Below are 20,551 nucleotides of genomic sequence, written 5' to 3'. Positions count from 1 at the left end.
GGGAGGGATGCCCTGGTAGAGGGGAGAGTGTACTCCGTGGCTTTTTTGCTTTGAGTTGGGGGGCCAACCAGATGTCACTCCATCCGCTTCCTAATCCGGGTGACAGGCTATGGCTTTTAGTCCGAGATGCACACGAGGTCTTCTCCTGCACCCCCAAATCCTCCAGAAGGAAAAATTTGGTGTTTTGCAATCAGGAAAATAAGCCCAGTGGTCCCCCATCCCCCCATCCCTCCCCCAAGGCTTTAATTTAAAACACTGTTTTTCCTAGGATGTGTAATTAGAGCAGCATGTTGTCCTAACGAGCTGGGTGGGGCAGGCAGACAGTGCAGCCCTCCCAGCCCTCCCCCTGCGCCCGCCGGCGGCTCCCCGCGGAGTCAGGGTCTGAGTGTCCAGAGGGTCACCTGACTGTGCTCCGCTGGGGGAGGAGGGGGTCTGTGGGCTACTGGTGGCAGCACGGACCTGGGTGGCTGGAGGGGCCTGCCCGCACTTGCCCCGGCCCTGGGAATGCACGTCTGTCTGGTGTAGTGTCCCCTAGGACTGAGAGAGGAAGCCGCCCTCATGGCCCAGGGCCTCAGTTCCCTGTACTGAGCCGGCCAGCGGGATGGATGAATGAGAGGGGGCAGAGGGTGGGGTGAACATGGAGGGGGTGGACCCCACCACGGCAGGGGTCATATAATTAGCCTTATATTGTGTGGCTGCCCTTGAGGTCTGTGGTCCTTGGAGTTGCCCATCACACAGGACCGTGAACCAGGATGTCCTGGTGGTGCTTTCAGTCTGCACCCACCCCCTCCCTGCCCGGCAGTGCTGATAGGGGTCGCTGCAGCCCACCCCACTGACAGTGCTGTGGAAGGAGGGATTGTGCCTCTCAGGTAGGCTGGACCAGAAAAACATGAGAAACTTGGGCACAGGAGTGGCCATCGGGCAGGTGCCATAGGACTCTCAGGAGTGAGATGTCAGAGACCAGTCAGGACCTTGGGAAACCGGAGCCCAGGGTCACTTAGAGGTAAAAGAAGTCAGAGAGTAGGGCTGTAAGGAGTTTCTGGAGTGGTCGGGGAGATTTTCTGGAGGATGTAGAGTTTGCGCTAGGCCCTGAAAGATGTGGTAGATTCTGGAAGATGGCAAAGGAGTCCATTCACACAGAGGGAGGCATGAGCAGGCACGGGGAAGGAGGGGCTGGTGAGGACACAAGGCTGGCCTAGGCAAGAGTGTTGGGAGGATGGAGAGGATGTTGGAGCCGGTTCTTTATACCCCCACCTCCCGCCCATTCACTCTCTGCCCTCCCTCCCTTCAATTATCCGTTTGTAAGCCTTTATTTATAGGACAGGGGATTTAGCTGTGGCCCCTGTGTACAGAATTGCTGGTTTAACAAGGGACGCAGACAAATGAGCACACAGAAATGACACAGGGTGATGTGGCTTTCAGTGGGACAAGTTGCTCTGGGAACCATGGGGTGCTTAACTTAAACGTGGGGCTCCAGGGAAGACTTAAATGGACCTGAAGTCCAAGTAGGAGGTAGCCAGATGAAGTGGGCAGAAGAGCGCTTCAGACAGAGGGACCAGTGAGCTCCAGCCTCACAGGTAAAGAGGACGTGGTGCCTCCTGCAACCTGCTGGCATTCAGAAGGGTAGGTGCTGAGCGTGTCTGGGGAGGTGGCTCCCAGAGGGGAAAGATAGTGGTGAGAGATGAGACCAGAGAGGTCAGCAGGAGCTAGAGGATGAGGGGTCTTGGAGACCGTGTCAAGGAGTGTGGACTTCATCCGGAGTGGGTGAGGAACCACTGAAGTGTTTTAAACAGTGACGTTCTTAGAAAGTCCTCCCTGGCTGCCGGGTACAGTGCACAGTCATTGGAAGGGGATGTATGAAACCAGATGCAAGAGGTCACTTAGGAGGATGCTGGTGAATTCAGGCAAGAGAGGGGGGTGACCCAGACCCAGGAAAACAGATGGGTGGGTGGGCATGGCAGAGATTTAGAAGACAGATTCCTAGGGCTTGGGGATCAATTGAGGGGAAGGAGAGCTGAGGGTGGCATGGAGCGTTTTAGCTTGGCTGCCTGAGTGGTTAGTGGGGCTGGTTTCTGAGACAACGTTTGAAGAGAGCAGGTTTTGGGGGGGAACTTAGAGAATCCAGTTTGGGACAAGTTCAGTGTGAGAAGCCAGGAGGACACATGGATGAAGTAGCAGTAAGGTTGGAAATGTGAGTCTGGGGCTTAGGAGAGATGTTTGTGAGCAGAAAGCCTAGGAGAGGGCAGAGGAGGAGGTGGAGGCTGCCAGGGAGACACAGCAAATAGAGGGTAGAGAGGGCAGAGGGGCCAGTGATGAGGAACCAGAGAGACGGTTTTAGGAAGGAGACCGAGGTCAGCTGGTCAGATGCTGCTGAGGGCGGGAGAGAGGCGCCTGTGAGTTTCCTCTGGGTTGTGCTACAAGCAGGTTGTTGTTAATTTTGGAGAGAGACGTTTCCAGAGAGGGGGAGCAAGGGGCAGAGAGAGTGAGCTGGGCAGAGGGCTGCGTGGAAGCAAGGGAGAGGCAGGGGATGGAGTTTCAGGAAGAAAGAGAGGAGTGGGCGGGAGGCTGCAGGAGAGCACACAATGAGAAGGTGTGGGTGGACCTGAGATACTGTCTTAAGACTGTCTTTAAGCGCGGAAGGGAAAAATCCAGCAGATAGTGTGGAAAATTGGGGAGGACTGGACGGGACCGGGAGCCAGAGCGCGTGGAGGCATCGATCGATGCACAGTGATGATGAGAGATGCCTGCGGGCGGTGCGGTGCGCACAGTGGGGAGGGGACAGAGGACTTGGCGGCAGCTGGCAGGCGGAGGGGAGCCCCTGCAGAGTCAGAGATTCTGGGGAGGGCAACAAAGTGCAGGGAGCAAGGATGTCCTGGGACCCCTGAGGATGGCATGGTGAATGGACGTGGCCTTGGGATGAGCCTGTGGGCCTCATGCCTTGTAAGCTGCCCCGCGGCTGCACCTCTAACCGCTGTCTCTGCTTGTCTCTCCTTCCTGCCGGCCGGGCCTGGCGCTCCGCAGCTGTGTGCACCCGCCTTCTTCCTCCAGGGCCTCCTGCAAACGGTACTGGAGCCCAGTCTTCCCCAGGTTCTTGTTCCCTGTCCTCCTCTGTAAGCAGGTTCCTACGGTGGGGAGCCTGGGCCTCTGTACAGAGAGAGCAATGTCCTCCCAGGGAGCTCGAGGGAGCCAAGAGGGAAGGCGGGACGTGGAAGTGAGGGACAAAAGGAATCAGAGTTTGGGGGCCTGGAGAGGAATGCTCTGGGGGGAAATACATCCATGAGTTTTCCTGGGTGGTTTCAGGAGAGCGTGGTAACCATGCTCCTCCCCACCCAGGAGCCTGGAGCTGTTCCCTCCCTGACCTCTTCTATTTGTCCCTTTCATCATGGGCTTTTGGCCCTGAGCCCACTGTGGGCTGGGCATCAGCCATGAGCAGGCCACGAGCAGGCCACGAGCAAGCCTTCAGGCATAATCTTTTTAAAAAGCGGTGACCCCTGCGACACAGCTGTTGCAGCAGGGGGCCTTGGAGTGCCAGGGCGACACCAAGCCTGGTGTCCCCAGAGCAGCCAGGCGACTGCAGGCTCTGCCTGCACCCTCCGGGGCACCATTCATGTGGACTGTGACGTGCACAGCACCCCCTACAGTTGTGCCCGTGGCAGCCCTGCTCATCACTCTTCCTCCGGATGGCGTCTGTCGCTCAGCCAGGTGCTACGTCTAAAAATGTAGGTTCTTCCTGTATCATGTCGCCTGCACTGTGGGTCTGGAGGAAAAGACGAATCCCCTCACGTTGTGCCCTGGTGATGTAGGGATAGTAAGGAAGCCGGTGGTGTTCTGAGAGGTGCCTCTAGTGGCTCAGCCCTGCTCGAGTCACTGGGGGATCAGCAACGACTCTAGTGATGAAAACGGTGGCGCCACGAATACAGTGATCATTTCAGTCACTGTTTTTTCAGCACCTCCTATGTGCCTGAAACTCTTTATATTTGTTTTCTCGTTAAATTCTCAGGGCAGTTTTGTAAGAGTATCGTTATCCTGGATTTTCATAGGAGGCTACTGAGTCACAGAGGTTGAATTATTTGCCCCCAGGGTCAAACAGCTCAGAAGCCGCAGGGTTAGGACTAGGACCGAGGTCTGGTTCGATGCAAGAAATGAGCTTCTTACCAGCACAGGTCACGAAGCGTAGCATCATCAGTGTGTCTTTGGCAGGAGTGACAGCTGGGGTTGGCTATGAAGTGATGAGGTGGGAGGAAGCTGGTGTGTTTCAGTGCTCCAGCCACTTCCGCCATCTGCGTCAGAGCATCTGTAGATGGATGCATCACCCTTTGAGAAGGAACCCAGAGCAAGTCCCTTGGAGAATGAATCCAGTGATTCCATCGTTTATTAATGCGATTACACGAGGCAAGCTCTGTAGAGCACACAGCACAGCCCTTCTATTTAGAGTTAACATTTCCCGAGTGTCAGGCCCTCCGTGTATGGATGTGCAGGTTGTGCACTGCAGAAGAACATTGGGTCAAAGGGGGTGCGATTTCCAGTACAGACATCATATGTTTTTATTTATTATAACAGTTTCCAGTAGGTGGCAGTAGAGTGTCTTGTTCTAAGAAACTAGTAAACGATGATTTTCTGACTTGGAAGTGAAGAGTTTTAAGAAAGGGACATCTTTCTCTAACTGTCCCAAAGGTGCCATGTGGGCTCCTACTGAGAGTTTACATGAACCAGGCACTCTTCTAAATGTTGTATTAACTTCTCCAAGCCTCACACTAATCTTTAGAGGTTGATAACTTTTAATAACCCTTTTATAGATGAAAAAGCTTGAGCCATAGAGTAGTGAAATAATTTATTTAGCTCAGTAAGTAGTGGAGCCAGGACTCGCACCCAGAGCCACTTGTGTCCCTAACCACTGTCAGACTTAGCAGTTGTCTAAGCCACAGGAATACCTGCCTCCGTTGCCCCGTCTGCTTCCCTACGTATTCCTTCCGGATTCTTGCCCGAGTCTTCTTGGCAAACCCATAGGAGGCAGAGTGGACAGAGGCCACACTCACCTCTGGTCCGTGGTGTGAAGGAGCCTCCCCAGTAGGCCCTTTGGTGCCCGTGGATGGCAGGCCTTTCGACCGCCTCTCCTATTTGTAAATACCCCTTCTGGCCCACAGTGCAAGCGTTCTGTTCAGGTGTGTCACACCTCAGGACAGGTGTGAGAGGTGGGAGTGTGGGGCTGGCGGGTGTCTGTGGGGGTGGGGGCTGGAGACAGAACACCAGGGCGGGTGGTAAGTTGGGAGTGTCTGAGCCGGGAGGCAGGAGAGCCAGGCTGGCGGGAGGGCACGTGGTCCTCTTGGGACTGCGAAGGGCTGAAGCGGATGTGTCAGGTTGGACTGGGCAGTGCATGTGTGTGCGTGCATGTGCACATGTGTGTGTGACAGGGATGGGGACACCCTGAGCATCTCATTGGTGGGAGGAGGGGTAACCCGGGGCTCATTTGAAACAGAATCACCTGAACCCTGGGCCAAGGTGCTGGAATTATGATGCTGGAGAAGATGGTGCCTGGGAAACTGACTTAGCTCTCTCATTTCTGTCTGCCCGACTGCCCACTTCCGTGTCCTCGCCACTCTGTTTCTGTGTCTCTCCACACATGTCCTTCTTTCCATCCTGTCTGTCTCCTTTCTTGTCTTTCCGCCTTGGTCTTCCTCTTGCCTTTGTCTCTGTTCTGCCTGCTGCCCCTGCAGTCGGAGGACACGGACCTGCCCTATCCGCCGCCCCAGAGGGAGGCCAACATCTACATGGTCCCCCAGAACATCAGGCCAGTTCTCCAGCGGACTGCCATCGAGGTGAGCCTACCCCCGCGGCATGGGTGGGGGGGGGTTGGGGGCAGTCAGGCCCTTCCCCTTCCTGGCCCTGCCTTTCTGGGGCCTGGGTCCTTTCCAGCTGCTCTCCTCACTCCATGCTCCCAGATCCTGGCGTGGGGCCTTCGGAACATGAAGAGCTACCAGCTGGCCAGCGTGTCCTCCCCCAGCCTGGTGGTGGAGTGCGGGGGCCAGACCGTGCAGTCCTGTGTCATCAAGAATCTCCGGAAGAACCCCAACTTCGACATCTGCACCCTCTTCATGGAAGTGGTGAGCCTGGCCTCCCTTCTGTCCCTTTCTAGAGTCCTGGTGGTTAGAATTTCCTCGCGGCCCCAGGCAGCCTGGGGTCCAGCTCCCTGAGGGATTCTAGGTAGGCTGCAGAATCACTCGCACCTCACTTGAGAATGGGAGGAAGTGCTCTCTCTCCTCCCCAGAGGAGTTGAAGCATGCAGACAGCACAGAGGGAGCCGACTTGGTCCCTCCTCCCCAGGTCCCAAGTCCACGGAAGTCCCAAGGACCCATCCATGGCGTTTCCTCTCTCAGGGCAGGGCTCAGTCCCCTGGTGCTCCTTGCCAGGGCTCTGACCTTCCGGGATTCCTCCAAATCTTCCCAGACCTGGTCCTCCCCCAGCCTAGGCCCCCGCAGAGGGGCTCACCCCCATGGCCCTCAGGTCGCAGCCCTCTCCAGCAACCTGGGCTGCCTGGGCCTAGTGACCAGAGTGAGGCAAGTCTGAGGAAAGGAAAATGGTTTGCAAGATGAAAGTGCTATAGAAATTCCAGGCCCAGTGGCTGTCAACAGGAGCCTCCTTTTGGCTGAGCCAAAGCCGCCACTGAAGGAGAGCATATAAATTATTTCAAGTTGTGTTCAAAGTGCTTTTGGGGTTGGGGGGAGAAGAATCTGGGTCTGGAAGCCAACTCTTGAGTATCCACGTGGGGGGGTCTGTCTGCGAGAAATGTTGAGTCCTCGGCCAACTTCTCCCTTTTTGCCTTCCCCGGCCAGTGCGGGTTCAGGGAGAGCAGACGTGTTTTAACGTCGGGCTGAGCTGGATGTGTTTGGAAGGTGAAGCTGTGAGGGAGAAGGCAGCCTCTGCATACAGCGTTCGAGAGGCAGACGGCAGAGGTGTGCGGCTTCTGCTCCGCTGGCCGGCCCCTGGGCTCGGCCGACCACCGCCTTGGGTTGATGGCTCTTGGGGGTTATGTGTGGGTTGGGAGTCATTTTCCCTCCTCGGACTTGCCCTGGGAGAAGGGCTCCCCTCCCTCTGAGACCTCCTAGAGAGGATGTCAGGCTGCTGCCCAGAGCTTCCCTCCCTGTCCCGGCCAGATGCTGCCCAGGGAGGAGCTCTACTGTCCCCCCATCGTGGTCAAGGTCGTTGATAATCGCCAGTTTGGCCGCCGGCCTGTGGTGGGCCAGTGTACCATCCGCTCCCTGGAGAGCTTCCTGTGTGACCCTTACTCAGAGGAGAGTCCATCCCTACAGGGCGGCCCAGGTAGGGGAGGGCCTGTTGACGGGGGTGGGGTCGGCAGAGGGGGTTGGGGCAGGTGGAGTTCCCAGCTGAGATGTGTCCCGAAGCCCTCCTCTTACTGGGACCTTGAGGAGAAGCGGCTTCTGCCCAGCTGACCGGAAGGACGGGTGGGAATCTTGTCTTTCTCAGGGCATCGTGGGGCCCTGGGCTGGGCCCACCAGGGGTGGGGGGGTCCGATGCTGAGGTGGGAGGTGTTGTGGAAAATACGGAGGGTGAGGGAGATGCAGGGATCAATGGGATGAGGAGAGAGGAAGAGAGAGAACTGGGGAGACGGGGAGCGTGAAGGAAGACAGGAGAGGGAAGAATGGGTGGGAGGAAGAGGAAGATGCGGAGTGAAAGGTGTGGTGAGACCGAGGGCAGAGTCTCATGGCTCGGGGCGGGGTGGGGGGGTGAGCCCGCGAGGGAGCCCCCTCTCAGTCCCGGACACGGCTCCCCCTGCAGACGACGTGAGCTTACTCAGTCCTGGGGAAGATGTGCTGATCGACGTGGACGACAAGGAGCCCCTCATCCCCATCCAGGTAGGGTGGGTCCCCGGGGACAGACACGGACTCCCTCCAAGAGCTGGCTCGGTTGCCCCTCCCCATCCTCGCCCTCCCTTCCTCCTCACACGGCCTCCAGAAGACACTCTCTCTGGTGGCTGGACGCCTTACAGATGGACGGGCCCGATCAGGAGCTTTCAGTCTGGTTGGGAGCAGGTTGGGGTTGGGGGAGAGGCTGTGTGTGGTCTTCTGGGCAAGACCCAGTCATTTTCCCAAAAGCGTATGAGAAAAATAGCCCCACTACCTTGAGGGCCCTGATGAGGGCTCTCTGCTGGAGATCACCCAGGAAATCAGGGTGGGAGGAGCAAACGAGAGAGAAGGAGGACAGGGCGGGGTGTGACCGGTAGCCTCTGGGGTGCCCGAGCCCCATGGCCTTACCCAGCTAGGACCCTGCCTGGGGGGAGATTCATCTGTGGGCTTGTGCTCTGTGGCACCTTGCAGGCAGCTCAAAGGCGGGGTCTGTGTCCAAGCCAGTGGACCCTCTCACCCCATTCCCTCCACCTGCAGGAAAGGAAGTGGGGGCAGGAGAGGGGCCTTCCTGCAAGGGTATCCAACCCTGTCGGCAGTTAAGAGGCAGCCCTTTGCCATGTGCTCTGCAATAGGGCGAGCTGGGGACCCAGATGCCAATGCTAAACTGTGTGGCAAGAGGTCTGTGGCGTCTCTTACTGAGTGGGGAGCATTCTCCCTACCGTGGGCCCTGGGGTGGCTCTGGGCCCCCTACGCTGAGACCACCCAGTCCTTCCCGCAGTGGAGATGGAGAAAGGCCTCACCGTGAGCACCAGTCTTGAATAGCTCTGTTCCAGGTTGTCACCCTCTGTTCCAGGTTGTCACCCTCCTCTCGGCTTCTCTTGATCCTGGCCACACCCCTGGCACTTGGGGCTCCCAGAGCTTCTTGGCTGCCTGGAGGCAGAGCCTCCTAGCCTATGTAGACAGTGCTTATGTCCTCAGGCCCACAGCCTATTTATTCACTGGGGAGGGGGTGGCATTTTGGGAGGGTTCTATTTTTTTTAAACCATCAATCAAATATTAGCCTTGAGAGCAAGAGGACAAAGTTGGGTGCTGGGTTGGACTCAGGATCCTCAAAGCTGTCCCCGAGATGTGCTCACAGGGGCTTCCCTCTGACATTTAAGGCTGATTTCTGCTTTTTTCTCATGCGCTCATCTGTTTCACCTTTCTGCTGCTTCCATGGGGACATCTCTGGTGTTCTGTCCTGGGTCTCACCGCTGCTGGGTTAAGAGCTTTATAGTTCTCTGGTGCTAAGTGTCCTCAGAAGTCCCCAGGTCTCCATTCCTCCCGCCTCTATGGCTCTCCAGTTCCCCGCCCTACCATCCTTTCTGCTGGGGACACCTTCCCAGTCATTCTTTAAGACTCAACCTAGTTGAGGGGTCACCTCTTTCCAGGATTCTGCCCTGGCTCCTCCACTTCTGCAAATCCTGTCTCTGTCTTGGTCACTGCGCTTGCCTTAAGTCATGCTGCTTCTGTAAATGCCAGCATCTTCCCTAGACTAGGCTCAGGGCAGTGATGGGGGCTCATTCCTCTTCGTGTCCTCAGTGACCAGCACAGGGCCTGACTTAGAGGAGGTGTTCGAAGAAAGTCTGCCTGGGTGGATGGGTGGATGGATGGATGGATGGAAGGATGGATGGATGGATGAGTGGATGGATGCATAAATATATGCGTGTATGGGTGGATTACCTGCCTACCCTCTGTAGGAATCTAAGGAGGAGCTTCTTTTGACTGGGGAAGCCCAAATGGAAATTGCAAATACACAGAATTCAGCTACACTCAGGGCTAGTGCCTTCTGGCCTGGGTGGGTGTTTGTAGCTGAATGAGGCAGATAATTAGCCCCAAGCTCCCGGTGCCTGGTACTGGCTCCCACTTCCCCCACCTCAGTGGGCCGTCTGAGTCTGTGCAGGGAAGTGTAGAGCTTGCCCAGCAGGATTTCCGTTCTGTGTGTGCTGCCCTCAAAATGTCTACAGACTCAGAGGGGAGGGACTATTTTGGGTCCTGCTGGCTACAAGCACAGCCAGAGGCAAACGGCGAGGAGGCCCAGGCTGGACGTCCTCCCGGCGTTGACATGAGTGAACCGGGGGCCGGGGTCTGAGCCAGAGCAGGGTCTGCACTCTTTGTGGGAGCACACGGCTAGAGCTGCTGGCTAGGCAGAGGGTGCAGAGCTGGGGTCAGGGCTGGTGGAGGCGGGCCCGCACAGGGAGGGGCTGGGCTCACAGGGCCTCAGAGGTCAGCAGGGAGAGGAGGAGGTGAGATCTGCTGGCTCTGGTGGAGGAGGCTTGGACCCTGCGCTCATCCAGCTCTCTGTCTGATGCAGGAGACATAACCCTATTCTCAAGGAGCCCCGAGGCCCACAGGGAGATCATCCCGGTCTTCAGGAAGCCTGTCCTGTTGGGGTCTGGTGGGGGCTTTGGGAAAAACTGATTTTGTGTTGTGCTTTTCTCTGAGATCATTGATCCAACCTGGCTGGTCCAGCAAATCTTTCCTTCGCTCCGTCTTGCATATCTCCCGTGCAGGACTTGGGAGAACTGGGCATCCTGGGGCTGATCCAGGAGGCTGTGCGTTCCAGATCCAGTGGTTTCCCAGATAGTTCTGGCTAAGCTCTCATCCCCTCTCCTTTTCCCTGGTGCAGATAGAATGGAGGGCCCTGGTCTCTGTGGACTGAACGGACAAGAAGTTTGGCAGAATTTGGATTTTGCTGGCTCCTGTTTGTCCAACCCATGTCATTCTCTAGGCTGCCAGTATCATTCCCACCAGGACGCGACCCCCACCTCTGTGCTTACCGGCTCTGGCTGAGGACCCGGCAGAAGGCTCCTCCCCAGGTCCACATGTTCTCTTGCCACACCTGGCTTCTGTTTCTGTCCCTCCCGTCTCCTTGCTCAATTGCCCCTTCTCTGCTGAAGAACCTTCTCACCATCATATGCCAGTTCCTGGGATGAGCAGCCACACACTAGAAAAAGTAACCCCAGGCTTTCCCGGTGCTCGTGCCATCGGGCTGACACCTACGGCCCAACAGCTGTCAGGTTTCTAGAAATGTTTTGGTGTCCATCAATAGCAGCCAATTCTAGAGATGATCTGAAGTGGACGTATGAGGCAGAACTGTCCACTCGGCCTTCCAGGGCTCACAGGTGGGCACCCGTCCCTGGGAGTGAGGAGATGCCTGGCCTCCCGGACTCCTCTCCGTGGCAGGGGCTGGGATGAGATGAACTCTTGCATAGAGACCCCACAGTGTATTCTTGGTCTGTGTGGCTGTCTTTGTGTAGATTTTAGAGTCATAGTCTGGGGATGGAAGTAGTGTGAGTGTGTGTGCGGGCTGTGTGCACGTGAGTGCATGTGAGAGGTGGCGGGGGGCTGCTGGGAGTAGATGTGTGTGCACGCTCAGGGGTGCTGCTGCAAGCATCGTGGCCTTGACACCTGACTTTCTGAGGGCGGGCTGGGGTGTCCTCAGAGAGGGGCACAGAGGTGTTTCATTCCGTCTAGTGCTCTGCTTGAAATATAGATGTATTCATTTTCCTCTGATTATAAATATATGTCCATTATATAAAGTTTGGAAAATACGGAAAAACAATGAACAAATAGGCGTGGCCTCCAACCAGGAGCGCAGTGTGGATGAGCTGCTCCCCACGTGGCCTTCTCTGCCCTTCGCTTCCCCCCCGAACTGTGCGCTCTCTCTCTGATTCTGCCTCTGAGTCTGAATCGGGCTCTACTTTTACTTTTCAAACTAACTTGGGGTCTTTGTGGACTCATCTGCCCGTTCTCGGTGTTCTGCTGATGCAACTGGGAAGAGAAGCAGTACAGGAACATACCTCGAGTGGACTTCCCACCATTTCCTAGAGGGTCCTGAGGCTCACGTAGAGGTGGCACCCCCGGCCCATCCCACACATCACCCACCTTCAGGCACTGGAGCCACCGGTCAAGGGTGACTCTTGCCTGTGGTTCTGAGAGACCACCTTGGGTAGGGGTCTCCTCTTGAAGTCTCCAGGGCGCGGGGTGGGGAATATGTGTGTGTGGAGGAGGGTTAAAGAGGAAGAGAGCTCTTGGGAAGTCTCCCCTCTGGCTGGCAGAGAGAAGGGGCTATGTCGCAGGCCCACGTGAGACGATCAGAGGGATGGCAAAGCGGAGAATGCTTGATTAGCATGGACAATGAGATCTTGGACTTTGGGTCCTGCGAGGTCCGTGTGGGCTAAGTCAGCAGGGAAGCTTCTACAAGGAGGCTGGCGAGAGGGTTAGAATAGCAGAGGGGAGACGAGGCCTTTGCTGATAGGCAGAGGAGCTGGGGCAAAGGCACGGTGGTGGGAGGGTGTGTGTGTGCGCGCACACGTGCACGTGTGTATGTGTGTGTTGACAGCGTGTTGATTGTGTGTGTGTGATGGTGTTCTTACTGAGTGTGTGTGTGTGTGGGAGAGAGACAGAGAGAGAGAGAGAGAGAGATGGGCCTGGGAGGCTGTGGGGAAAACGTAGGCTAGCGTGCAGGAGGCATCAGGAGGCCTGCTCCCCACGCCCATGGGGTGGGGTGGGGTGGGATGCCAGGGCCGGCTGCTCCCCAGCTCCCGGCTCAGGCTAATTTTGAGCTGCCTGCTCTGGTTTTAGTCTCTGGGACGCCGTGAAGGTGGGAACGTGCTCCCAGAACTGGAGCGGCAAATTATGCCCGAATCCCAAAGGGAAACATGTAATTTCGGAAGCTGGCCCAGACCGTTGCAGCACTATGTTTAGCTTTATTTTTTCTCCCTCTTGCACTGGTGAACTGCCGGTTTCCCTCTCACCTTTCTAAAAACGAACTGTATTAAAAATAACAATAAGGCTTCTGTGAGGTTCAGGATGAGACCTAGAGGGGCAGAGCTACTGCCCGGCTGGGCCAGTCTCTGGGCAGCTGGGGGCTTCACGCAGAGTTCATCTGGTTGATTCCAGGGGCTTGGCCTTCTGTGGAGCCTCCCAGAGCTCCTGCCCCAGGCTCAAAGGAAGAGAGGGTCCCACCCTGGCAGCTCCGGGTCCCAGCTGGTCTCCTCATCCCTCCAGCCATATCCCCCACGCCTGCCTTCCTGGACCACTTGCTCTCTCTTGAACTGACAGTGCTGCTGCTTTATTCTCTACCCATCACACTTGCTGTCTCTTCTGCCTAGAAGGCATCTCCTGGTCTCATCCACCTAGATTGGTACTTGTCCACCCGGAGCTCCATCACCTCCTCCGGGACTGTTATAGCGGCCCCTGAAAAAGTCACCCTGCCCCCAGTTCTGAGCCCCACCAAGGCCCTGCTGGGCCCTGCAGCCTGTAAAGTATGGATTCACTGTACTGGGAGATTGCAGGCGAGGAGCTGATGTCAGGAAGCAAAGCAGCAAGTTCTCTGTAGTACAGAGGTGGTGTGTTTATGAGACTCTTAAAGACCCCTTGGTTTGGGGGAAGCCATATGATGCCTTGGTTTTTGTCCTTGAGGACAGAAGACTCAGAAACCTGCTTTGGCTTAGGAATGGTGCCCAAGCAGGGGTCGGTGTGGCTCAGTTGTTAGAAGAAACCACCAGGGATGATGGGGAGCTTGGAGTATGTCTGAGGTCAGGAAGTTTGAAAGGTAGGGAGGGCATGTGAGAGTGGCATGGAGTCAGGGGTACCAAGGGCAGTGAGAAAACGGGCAAGAGACAGATACTGGCTGAGCCCCTCCCGCGGGCCTTACCTTGTCCTAGGAGCACACAGCCTTCATCTCATTCATACTCACTGCTGCTCTGTGACAACGCACGGCTTTGTTCCCATTCTCCAGATGGAGATGCTGACTCAGAGAGGTCAGGGGGCTTGCCCAAGGTCACGTAGCTGGTAAAGCATTGGGCCCAGGATTTGGAGCCACACTTGTCCAACTCCAAAGCATGTGTTCCTCCCACAACTTTTGCAGCCTCCCTGGAGAGAGAGCACAGGGTGCCTGGTTGGAGAGCTCTGCTTCCTCAGGGCCGTCCAGTCTTCCCTGAAGTGGTTTCTCTAATCCTGTTGCTAACCAGCGTGTTTAATTTGTAGCTTGCAGATGGTCTGTCGGGCTTGGCCCCCACTAACATGGCGTCTCCTCCATCCAGTCCTCATGTATGTATTGTTTACCTGTGTGTGGGCACCTTGATTTTCCCGGGGGAGCTGGGGGAGGGTAGGGAGTTAGGAAGGGACCAGAGGAGGTGGGGGTGGGAGGGCAAGAAAGGAGTTTTCTGAGCCCTGGCAGAGAGCAGCTACCTGCCCTATGCCGTGATGGAGGGTTGGGGAGAAAGCTAAGGGAAGATTCTCAGAAACCGACATCCCTGAATTCTCTCTTCGTGTGTCCTGGGGTTTACCTTAATCCTGTTTCCCTGCATGGGGTAGCATGGGCCGGTGGAAACAGGGACGTCTCTAGACCCTGACTGCTGGGACGTGAGACACAAGAGGCCTCTGTGGGCAAAGGCAGAGTGACTTTCTCCACTCCTCCCGGAGGCGTGAAGGGTGTGTGACTGCGGAAGCCTGGCTGTCCCCAGCAGATGCTGAGACTCTGCTGGACCCACAATTCACTCCTGCAGTTCCCAGGAGGGATGCTTCTGTCCTCCTGCGCTGATTTCCTAGGTGTTATCTTTATGGGCTGTGGGTCCTTCCAGGAAGATGACTTTGGTGTCTAGCCTTCCATATGCACTCATGAAGTCAAGGGGAGCCCCAGACCTGAAGGGGGGACATAAGAGTTAGGACCTACTGAAAGCTAAACTCCATTTATGGTGCCAAGAGGAGGCATTGTTGTATTGGGTGTTATGTGACTTCTAGGTGGACGCACTCTACATTTTAAATGTTTTCTGATTTATCCATTGTAGAAAATATAGGAAACACAAAAAAGTGTAAGGCAGAAAGTTAAAGCCACCTGCATTCCTACCAGTTGGAGATAAGCACTGTTAAGACTTTGATGTGCCTACATTTTTACATATTTCTTATGCACATGTGCATACGTTTATTTTTACAAAATTGAAATTGTGCTTTTAAAAAATCTGCACTTTCTTGTACTTAAAATATATTGTAAATATTTTCCAAGTCTTTATATTCTTTAAAAAATGGCTGCATGTCATTCTGTTGTATGGACATCCATAAAGTTTTAACTGTTCCTCTATTATCGGACATTTAATTTCTTAATTTCCACTATTGTCTTATTTTATGTCCCTTACAGGAGTTATTTTTAGTTTACTTTAAATAAGTCCAGTCCATTTCTTGTTAGGTTTATTCCTAGCCATTTTATAGCCTTTGTTGCTATCGGAATGGAATATCTTTTTTTCTTGTGACTTTGTATACCTGGTTATTACTAGAATATAGAAAAACAATATTTTTGTATATTTACTTTGAAACAGACTCTTTATTAAGTGCCTTTATTACTCCTGACAGTGGTTAATTGATTTGGTTGGGTTTTTCAGGTAGATAAGATTGTTTTCTTCAAACAATAATAAACATGTCACTTTCTAATAGTTATACCTTATTCCTTTTTCCAGAATAATGTTTGATAATTGAGATGCTAGTGAGTAAACTTATTTAGTTACTGAGTTTAATGAGAAGGTCTCTGTCATTTTTCCATTAATTATGATAACGGTTGGTAGTTTCAGATAGATATTCTTGATTTTGTCAGGTGTGTCCTGTAGTTATTAATAACTTAAAAATTAGATATGGGAATTTAATATTGGGTTGGCCAAAAAGTTCTTTTGGGTTTTCCATAAAGTGTTATGGGAAAACCCGAATGAACTTTTTGGCCAACTCAATATTATCCAATGCCATTTGGCATTTATCAAGGTGTTCATTTTGTTTTCCATTGTCCTGTTTATATATGCGTATACATATATATAATTGTGTCCTGCATTCCTGGGGTAAACCCAAATCAGTCAATTGGTCATGGTATTATAGTTAACTACAATTGAAGTCCTTTTATGCAGTCAATCAAGATAGGTAGTTGGTTGGCTAATTGAAAAAGTCGGTTAAATAGGGGCTCATTAAAAGTCAAATATAAATACCATGAACGTTTCTTTTTAATCAAATCCATGTATCTTCATTTGACAATCATTTGACCTGTGCCAAGGCCTGTTTGAATTTGGATCTGCTATTTGAGTGTCATGTTGTCTTTCTGGTATAAACCACATTCATAATGCATTATCTATGATTTTTCCTTTAGGTTTATTAAAGTTTGATGAGCTCTTAATGACAGCTGCAAAAGAATCTCAATGTGGAGTTCTTTTAATGTTTAAGGTCCCCCACACCTTTTTTGTCACCTCACTCATGCTTAATTTTCATAATTAAAAAAAATCAACAGCATTAAATTCATTTTCATAGATAAAATGCCCTTTTGAAATTCAAATTTTATGTTTTTATAGTTTATACTTATCAATCTAATTACCATTTAGTACAACTGGCATAAACAGATTTGGGAACAAACAATTAATTCTTGGTAAACGTATAGCTCATCTGCTGGGAGCTGCAGTGGATAAATTAGATTAGCTGCAAGCTTTCATCTGCTCTGGACTTTAGATTGTTAGTGGAGAGAATGGGCAGCGTTTATTAATCTTGGTTAAGGGGAAGTTTGTAAGGAGAACTTCTAGTATAACTTATTGAGTTAGATTTGTTATTATTTATGTAGGATTTTTGCATCTTTATTATTAAGAATTACTTTTAGGTTTTGATATCAAGGTTATAATAGTTTTATAAGATATTTTTTGAGGTGTACTCTCATCTTCTGTGCTCTTGAACAGTCTCTGTGGCATGAGAATGATTGTTTAAAAGTTTAAAAATACATGAGAGCCATTCTTTATGAATCTGAATTATGCAAGCTGGAAAGTACATTATATAAACACTTTAATAGTATTGCTTTATGTATAAAATGTGTAATAATGTGACTCAATCTACCTTTAAAAAATGATTAACAGTCGTGTAATTTAAAAGGTGGTGGCCAAATGAAGTGCATTTATAGTTTAGCTGGTAAACAGGATACCCATCATCTTTTCTTGAAAATCGTGTTATATGATGTGAGTTTTGAATTGTAGAAGATCTTCAGGAATGCATATCTTATACAATTGAATAAGATGCATCTGCTCTGTGCTCATTTGTAAGACTGGGCCCAGTCTTTTTGGAAGGGGATTCTTTGATCCCTTTCTACTTCTTCAGTCAATTTAGTGCCTTAGATGTCTTCAGATATTGCTTATTACCTTAGTACAGATTTATACATATTACTATAATAAAAGAAATTGCTTCTGTATCTGTTCTGTTTTTTATCCTCATTCCTAATTTTGTAATCTATGGGGTTTTTTTTGTTTGTTTGTTTTTTTACTTCATTAGGCTTAATAGCATTTCATCTATTTTATGGTCATTTTTCATCCAAAGAATCAGCTCTTTAAAATTTTTGATTCTTCTGTGTATTTTTAATTTGTTTTTCTTTTTTATTATTTCCTTTTCTTGTCTGACTGCACTGACTAGGACCACAAATTTAATATTCTATGTAACTGATAATAGAGAGTATTCTTATCTACTCTAATTTAAAATGGAGTATTTTTATGTTCTGCCGCTGACTATGAAATTTCTCAGGTGAGTGATTACTAGCAAGCTAGGAGTTTTTATCATGAATGATGCTGAATTTTATTCAGGGTTCTTTATGGGTCTGTTGAGGTGGTCATACAATTTTTCTCCTTTAATCTGTTAATGTGATGAATTACATTAATAGATTTTTTAAAATGCTGAAACGACTTTACAGTTCTGAAGCTATCTATCCTGGTCATACTACATTATCTTTTTTCTGCACTGCTGGGTTCAGTTTGCAAATATTTAGTTTAGGAATTTTTTTGCATCAATTTTTATGAGTGATATTGGCCTGGAGTTTCTTTTTCTGATACTGTTCTTTTCAGGTTTTGGTATCTAGATAATATTAATTTTATAAAATGACTTGGGGCATATTTGCTCTTTTTCTAGTCTCTGCATAAATGACAAAAGCTTGACATTATCTGTTGCTTGAAGGCTTGGTAGATTCATTTGTAAAACTGTCTAAACTTAGTATTCTTCTTGGGAATATTTTAAACAGCTGATACAATTTTTAAAAAATCTTTATAGGACCTTTGAGATTTTCTGTTTCTATGTGAGTCATTTTTGATGATTTATATTTTATAGCAATTTATCCATTTCTTCCTAAAAATTATTGACATAGCATTTTTCATAATAATCTCCCACTGTTTCAAAAAATTTGCTTCTCCTTCTATTTATGTTCCCTTTCATTCCTAAGGTTATATTTTATTATTCTTGTCAGAATTTGCCAGATTTGTAAAAGTCTTTTCAAAGAATCAATTTTTAGGTCTGTTGATTTAGCTCTATTGTTTCCTTGTTTTCTAGTTTCTAGCTCTTTATCTCCTTCCTTCGATTTGTAGAGGGCTGTTATATTTTTAACCTCTTAAGTGCTGTGCCTCATTCATTAATTTTAAAGTTTTCTCTTTTCTAATGTAAGCATTTAAGGCTACAAAATGCCCTCTAGGTACTGCTTTATGCATCCCACAGGTTTTGATAAGTGGTATTTTGTTGTTTTCCAGTTCTGAGTATTTTCTAATTTCTGTCATATTTCGTTTTGACAGTGGAATTGTTTAAAAGTATGTTTTAGAAGTTCCTAACTTGAACTTATCTTTTTATTGGTTTCTAACTTACCAGTACTATGGTTCTGAGAATGTGGTCTTTGTGCAATATTTCTTGACCCTTGCTTTATGGCCTAGTACAGGGTCAGTTTTTTTTAACGGTCCTGCGTGTACTTGAAAAGAATGTGTATTCTCCCAATGTGTTTTACATATAACATGTCCATTTAGATCAAACTTTTTAATTGTGTTATTCAAATCTATTTTCTTGTGATTTTGTTTGTGTAGTTTATCAATTTCTGAGAGGTATATTAAAACATCCTGCTTTAATGTGGTGTTTGTTCTTCCCTGTAATTTCTGCCTACTTTTCCTTTATATGTTTGATGCTGTTATTAGGCACAAACAGCTGTAGAATTCTTATATCTTCCTAGAGAACTGAATCTCTTAATGATACGTAACGAACCCCCACTCCCTGCCTTTTAAAGTCTCTACTAATGTTTTGCCTTAAAGTCTGTTTTGTCTCATGTTAATATAGCTATACCATATTCTCTTTTTTTTAAAAATTAATTAATTTATTTTATTGGCTGTGTTGGGTCTTTTTTGATGTGTGCAGGCTTTCTTTTTAGTTGTGGTGAGTGGGGGCTACTCTTTGTATTGGTGCGCAGGCTCCTCATTGCCATTGCTTCTCTTGTTGCAGAGCACAGGCTCTAGGCGCGTGGGCTTCAGTAGTTGCAGCCCATGGGCTCAACAGTTGTGGCTCACGGGCTCTAAAGCACAGGCTCAGTAGTTGTGGCACACGGGTTTAGTTGCTCCGCGGCATGTGGGATCTTCCTGGAGCACAGATCGAACCTGTGTCCCCTGCATTGGCAGACGGATTCTCAACCACTGCGCCACCTAGGAAGCCCCTACCATATTCTTTTGATTGGTGTTTTCCTAGTATATCTTTTTCTGTCTTTTTACTTTCAACTTTTATATGATTTTATGTTTTAGGTGTCTCTCTGATGAATAGCAAATAGATGGATTCTGTTTTTTTTTTTTTTTTATGCATTCTGACATAAACTCTTAATTAGGGATTTGGACAGCCTAATATATTAATTGTGTTTTACTGATATATTTGGATTTATTTCTGCTATCTTAGCCTATTAGTCCTGCCATTTTCTTTTTTTTCCTCTTTTTTTTTTTTTTGGATTGAAAGATACCTCCCATCTTTTCTTCCTTCCTCCCTTTTTAGTTTCAAAGCTATACATTGTTTCTATTCATTTCATGATTAGTATAGAAACTTTAACATGTATATTCAATTTGGCAAAGTCTAAATTTAATTGGTATTTATAGCCTCCTCGAAAATATTACAAGAAACTTAATATGCTTTAATTCTAGTCACTTGCCAATTTACAAACTTTGGTTCAATATTTTAGTTCTACCTCTATAAATGACACTTTTAAAGCAATATTATTTTTTAAGTAATCAATTTTTCTTTTAGCTATACCCACATTGACTGTTGTGTTTTGTAGACCAGTCTTCCTCCTCCTAAGATCATCTTTCTTCCTGAAGTAGAGCCTATAGAAATTCCTATAATTGGGATCAATTCGTTGTAAACCTTCTCACTTTATTTTTTCCTATTTTTAAAAAATTTTTTATTGGAGTTTAGTTGCTTTATAATGTTGTTAGTTTCTGCTGTACAGCAAAGTGAATCAGTTATACATACGCATACATTGCCTCTTTTTTAGGTTTCCTTCCCATTTAGGTCACTGCAGAGCTTTAAGTAGAGCTCCCGGTGCTATACAGTGAGTTCTCATTAGTTATCTATCTTATACTTAATAGTGTATATATGTTAATCCAAGTCTCCCAATTCATCCCACCCCCCTCCCCTCTTTGGTATCTATAAGTTTGTTCTCTACATCTGTGTCTCTATTTCTGCTTTGCAGATAAGTTCATCTGTACCATTTTTCTAGATTCCACATATAAGTGATATTATACAATATTTGTGTTTCTCTTTCTGACTTACTTCACTTCATATGTAAATCTCTAAGTCTATCCACATCTCTGCAAATGGCACTATTTTGTTCCTTTTTATGGCTGAGTAATATTCCA

At 49.4% G+C, this 20,551-nt stretch overlaps 1 protein-coding gene across 16 annotated transcripts in view; it reads left to right on the top strand.

Moving 5' to 3' along the window:
• Nucleotides 1-20,551, top strand: part of DYSF (dysferlin) — a 232,291-nt gene that overhangs the window by 161,130 nt on the left and 50,610 nt on the right. For 8 of the 16 annotated variants that reach the window (XM_057741366.1, XM_057741364.1, XM_057741359.1 and 5 more), the window contains 4 exons: nt 5,715-5,816; nt 5,940-6,101; nt 7,152-7,317; nt 7,795-7,871. In XM_057741366.1, the coding sequence (XP_057597349.1) occupies nt 5,715-5,816; nt 5,940-6,101; nt 7,152-7,317; nt 7,795-7,871 (507 nt within the window). Of the gene's footprint in view, nt 1-3,021; nt 3,064-5,714; nt 5,817-5,939; nt 6,102-7,151; nt 7,318-7,794; nt 7,872-13,895; nt 13,959-20,551 lie in introns of all 16 variants that reach the window. The other 8 variants (XM_057741361.1, XM_057741357.1, XM_057741353.1 and 5 more) reach the window with 2 other exon arrangements.

This window comes from Hippopotamus amphibius, chromosome 7 (genome assembly GCF_030028045.1).
Source record: "Hippopotamus amphibius kiboko isolate mHipAmp2 chromosome 7, mHipAmp2.hap2, whole genome shotgun sequence".
NCBI classification, from domain to species: domain Eukaryota; kingdom Metazoa; phylum Chordata; class Mammalia; order Artiodactyla; family Hippopotamidae; genus Hippopotamus; species Hippopotamus amphibius.
This window is presented reverse-complemented; position numbering and strand designations above follow the sequence as displayed.